Source organism: Otolemur garnettii, unplaced genomic scaffold (assembly GCF_000181295.1).
Source record: "Otolemur garnettii isolate 467f Iridium unplaced genomic scaffold, OtoGar3 scaffold00127, whole genome shotgun sequence".
NCBI lineage: Eukaryota > Metazoa > Chordata > Mammalia > Primates > Galagidae > Otolemur > Otolemur garnettii.
In genome coordinates this window covers 3,677,826-3,682,457 of record NW_003852522.1, presented here as the reverse complement: position 1 = coordinate 3,682,457, position 4,632 = coordinate 3,677,826, and the positions used below count along the sequence as shown (strand labels likewise).

At 51.0% G+C, this 4,632-nt stretch overlaps 1 protein-coding gene across 1 annotated transcript in view; it reads right to left on the bottom strand.

Annotated features, from left to right (window-relative positions):
- Positions 1–245: 245 nt before the first annotated feature.
- The window catches only part of CDC37 (cell division cycle 37), a 12,996-nt gene continuing 8,609 nt past the window's right edge, over positions 246–4,632 (bottom strand). The window contains exons 5-8 of the mRNA XM_003797965.3: positions 4,422–4,544; positions 2,945–3,127; positions 2,762–2,833; positions 246–822 (exon numbers count right to left, since the gene is read on the bottom strand). Of these exons, the coding sequence (XP_003798013.1) occupies positions 667–822; positions 2,762–2,833; positions 2,945–3,127; positions 4,422–4,544 (534 nt within the window). The 3' untranslated portion in view covers positions 246–666. The remainder of the gene's footprint in view (positions 823–2,761; positions 2,834–2,944; positions 3,128–4,421; positions 4,545–4,632) is intronic.

Genomic DNA, 4,632 nt, shown 5'->3' with positions numbered 1-4,632 from the left:
TGCTCCTGAGTGAATGGTGGGGGTGGGCTTGGAGAAGTAGGGCCAGCAAGGTACAGAGGGCAGGGGTGTGGGTGGGGAAGAAGTGAAGGTTGAGGATATTTGACACAAAGGCCTCTGAATAAAGGCTGTTCCAGCAGTGGGATAGCACGTGTGAAGTGAGGACCCAGGACTGCTGGGTTTATCCACAGGGTTTACCTCCCACTCCCAAGAGAAGGGCAATGCTAACAGCCATCGCAGAGGCCCTGGCAAGCATCTGACATCCTTTATTGGAAGATCACTGCTGCCTACCAAACAGAAGCCTCAGACAGCAGATGGACAGTGAAAACAGAGCCTACAGTGAGGAGTAGGCCCCTGGCTTGGGGCCCCCCCAACCTGGTAGACCAGTCTGGCAACCTTTGCCCATCTCTGGACCTTATGGCCTTTGGCATAATGCTGATTTGGGGGGGGTGAGAGGGGCTGCAGGCAGTGAAGCCCCTTGACTCAAACCAGAGACTTGGATGAGTGCTGGGGAACAGGGCAGTGGCGAGGGGGAGAGGCTGAGCCCCCTGGGCTGGAGGGAACAGCGAAAATGGAGGAAGCCAGGAGCTGGGGAGATGGTGTCTATTTTTGTTTTCTGAAAAAGGGTACGCAGAGGCCTGCAGGCAAGCAGGTGGCAGCTAGGGCAGTTCATGCGCTGACATCCTTCTCATCACCTGACTTGGGGACGGCTTCCAGCAGTGGGTCCCCGGGACCTGCCTCCTCCCCCTCCTTGGCCTCACTGGACTTTGAGTTGGGGACCCAGAGGCCGGAGTCGATGCAGCGCTGCATGTGGTACTTCGCATCCTGTAGGGAAAATGGGGAGGCTGAGCAGTCCTCCAAGTGGCCTACTTGCCTCCTACACGCCCTCAAGCCTGTTTCCTGTTTAGTCTATGTCAGTAGCCACCAGCTATGTGTGGCTACTGTGCTCTACTGAGCCTTTTGAATGTGGCTGAGCAATGGAACATTAAATTTTACTTAAATTTATTTATTTTTTATTTTGTTTATTTTTTTTTTTTTGCAGTTTTTGGCCAGGGCTGGGTTTGAACCCGCCACCTCTGGCATAAGGGGCTGGCGCCTACTCCTTTGAGCCACAGGCGCCACCCCTTAAATTTAAATTTAAATAGTGTAATCTAGAAAAAAAGGCCAACCAACTTTTTTAGTAATGGGTCAGACGGTAAATATTTTTGGCTCTGCAGGCCATATGGTCTTTGTCACGACTCAATTCTGCCACTGTAGAAAAAAAATCAGTTGTAGACAATATATGAAAACAAGTGAGCGTGGCTGCCATGCTCCAATAAAATTTTATTATATTTTTAGAGACAAAGATCTCTCTCTGTTCCCCAGGCTGGAGTATAGCTCACTGTAGCCTCCAACTCCAGGGTTCAAGTGATCCTCCCACCTCAGCCTCCCAAGTAGTTGGACTATATGCCTACTCTACTAATCCTGTATAATTTTTAAATTTTTTTTACAGAAAAGGGGTCTCACGGCTTGGTGCCTGTAGCACAGTGGTTACTGTGGGGCTGGCGCCCTACTCCTTTGAGCCACATACACCGAGGGTGGTGGGTTCAAACCTAGCCCAGGCCAGCTAAACAGTGTCAACTGTAACAAAAAATAGCTAGGTGTTGTGGTGGACACCTATAGTCCCAGCTATTCAGGAGGCTGAGGCAAGAGAATCACTTGAGCCCAAGAGTTGGAGGTTGCTGTGAGCTGTGACACCACATCACACTACTGAGGGTGACATAGTGAGACTCTGTCTCAAAAAAAGAAAAGAAAAGGGGCCTCACTATGTTGCTCAGGGTAGTTTTTAACTCCTGGCCTTAAGTGAGTCTCTACTTCAGCCTCACAAAATGCTTGAATTACAGATGTGAATTACCATGCCTGGCCCAATAAAACTTAATTTATTATACTTTACAGACCCTGCTCTAGATGTTTATTCCCATGGAAGTTTCTAGAAACCGAGGTCCTGGGCGGCACCTGTGGCTCAGTAAGTATAGCACCGGCCCCATATTCTGAGGGTGGTGAGTTCAAACCCGGTCCTGGCCAAACTGCAACAAAAAAATAGCCAGGCATTGTGGTGGGTACCTGTAGTCCCAGCTACCAGCCAAGTCCCAGCCTCAGGGAGGCTGAGGCAAGAGAATCACCTAAGCCCAGGAGATGGAGGTTGCTGTGAGCTGTGACACCACAGTACTCTACCAAGGGCAATAAAGTGAGACTCTTGTCTCTTACAAAAAAAGAAACCCAGGTCCTATAACTACATTCATTTTATAGATGAGGAAACCAGTGTAGCCAACCAGTAAGCCCCGTGGCAGTAAATGGGGTCAAATCAAGGCCTGTTAAGACTCAAAGTCCTTGTCTACTACCACTAGTGATGTGCCCAGGATATAGTAGTTTCTATCAGAACCTTCCCCGTGTCAGCTCCTTCTCCAGACATTTTGTGAGTTCCTATCAATAGAGAAAATGCGGTTTGGATAAAGAAACTGAGGTTGGGCTCATAAACAGCCCCCAATAACAGTCATTGCTAAGTCCTTAAGGCCATGCGCTAGAAGCTCTACAACCATCGTTGGACCCTGGGCAGATATTAGGTGCTCAATAAATGTATATGAACATGTGGCACAGTGACACAACCCCCCATTACTCCTTGGGGAAGCCCAAGAGAGATACTTTCACTAGCCCACTTCCAACTACAGGGCCATGGGGACACATGGCCTGCCCCCTAAGGCCTGGGACTTGGCTGGTTACTCACATTAGGGTCCATCTTGCTGATGGCATCTTGTAGCATCTGTACATCCTTCACATCGAAGCACTTCTGGAGTTCCTGGGGGTACAAAGGAGCCAGAGTCAGAGCCAGGGTCCTTGTGACCCAGGAATGGGTGAGGGATTCCGACTCACTGCCCACCTGCCACCCGCCTGGGCTGGGGAGCCACACCTCAGGGAGGGACTCGTAGACTTCAACAGGGTCCAGGCCACCAGGGCCCAGCCGCTTCTTGCGTTCCTCCTCCTCATACTCCTTCATGGCCTTTTCAATACGCAGCTTGGCACGGCCCCGCACTCGCTCTTTGAAGGCTTCCAGCTCATCATTGAACCCTTCCATGTACTGGCGGTCAGCTGTCTGCAGGGGCAGGTAATACTCACTGGTCCTGGCCCAATGCTGGGCAGTATTGGGCAGCAACAGGCCTAAGACCCTTCAGCTTCAGCTCCTAAGAGGTACCCCAGAGCTCCTCATTCTGGTCCTAAACTCGGTGGTGGGTGCCCCAAGGCTTGGGACACTCCTCTCCTCTGTCTAGGTTTCCCCCAACCAGGACCTCATCTGCCTATATGATGACACCCACCAGCTGGTGAGATCCCCTCCACTACAGACTTGTGACACTCACATCTTCTTTGTCCTCATATGGGCACCTGTAACTCAACATAACTATCTCCCAGTTCCTAATTAGTCTCCAGCCCACCCTGCCCCTGGGTCTCTCTCATCTCAAGAAGGGCAGCCCTGTTCCTGCAAGTGCTCAAGTAAACAGACAAATAAGCCAACGTGGAGCATTTGTAACTCTATCCCTTACCCCCAAATCCACACTGAGACCTTCAGCAGATCCTGTCACATCCACTTTTTGGGGGGGGACAGTTTCACTTTGTTACCATGGGTAGAGTGACATGGTGTCATAACTCACAGCAACCTCAAACTCCTGGGCTCAAGCAATTCACTTGCTTCAGCCTCTCAAGTAGCTGGGACTGTAGGTGCCCACCACAAAGCCTAGCTATTTTTTTGTTGCAGTTGTCATTGTTTAGCTGGCCCAGGCTGGGTTCAAACCTGCCAGCCTTGATATATGTGGCCAGCGTCATAGCCTCTGTGCTATGGGTGCCAAGCCTGCCCAACTATTTTTTAGAGATAGGGTCTCACTCTTGCTCAGCTGGATCTTGAACTCATGAGCTCAAGCAATCCACCGGCCTTGGCCTCCCAGAGTGCTAGGATTATAGGCATGAGCCACCACGCCTGGCCCTACCTCCACTTATGAAATCTGGACAAGAGGGCCAGGCATGGCGGCTCATGTCTATAATCCTAGCACTTTGGGAGGCCAAGGCAGGAGGATTGCCTGAGCTCAGGAGTTCGAGCAAGAGTGAGACCCTGTCTCTAAAAATAGCCAGGCATTGTGGTAGGCGCCTGTAGTCCCTGATACTTGGGAGGCCGAGCCAAGAGGATTGCTTGGCACCCAATTCTTTAGAAATTGCTGTGAGCTATGACACCATGGCCCTCTACCCAGGGCAACAGAGTGAGACTCTGTCTCAAGAAAAAGAAAAATCTGGACAAGATTTGCCTGCCTCTCATCCCCTCCCAGGCCCCTCAGGTGAACTGAGACAAAGTGGACGTGTTTTTGCCTCCTCAAGGACCACCTGCCTGTGCAATGCCCTACCTTAATCTTAGTGAAGAACTGCCGGAAGCAGGCACGGGGGTCCACCTTCAGGCTCTTGGCCAGCTCCAGGATGAACTGCATGACAATGGTCTGGTGGGCCACCTGCTCCATGAGTGCACATTTCTGCCAGGGATAATAGGTATGATGTCACCAAGTGGTGATCTCAAGATAGTGCTTTTCGGCTCGGCGCCTATAGCTCAGCCCGCTAAGG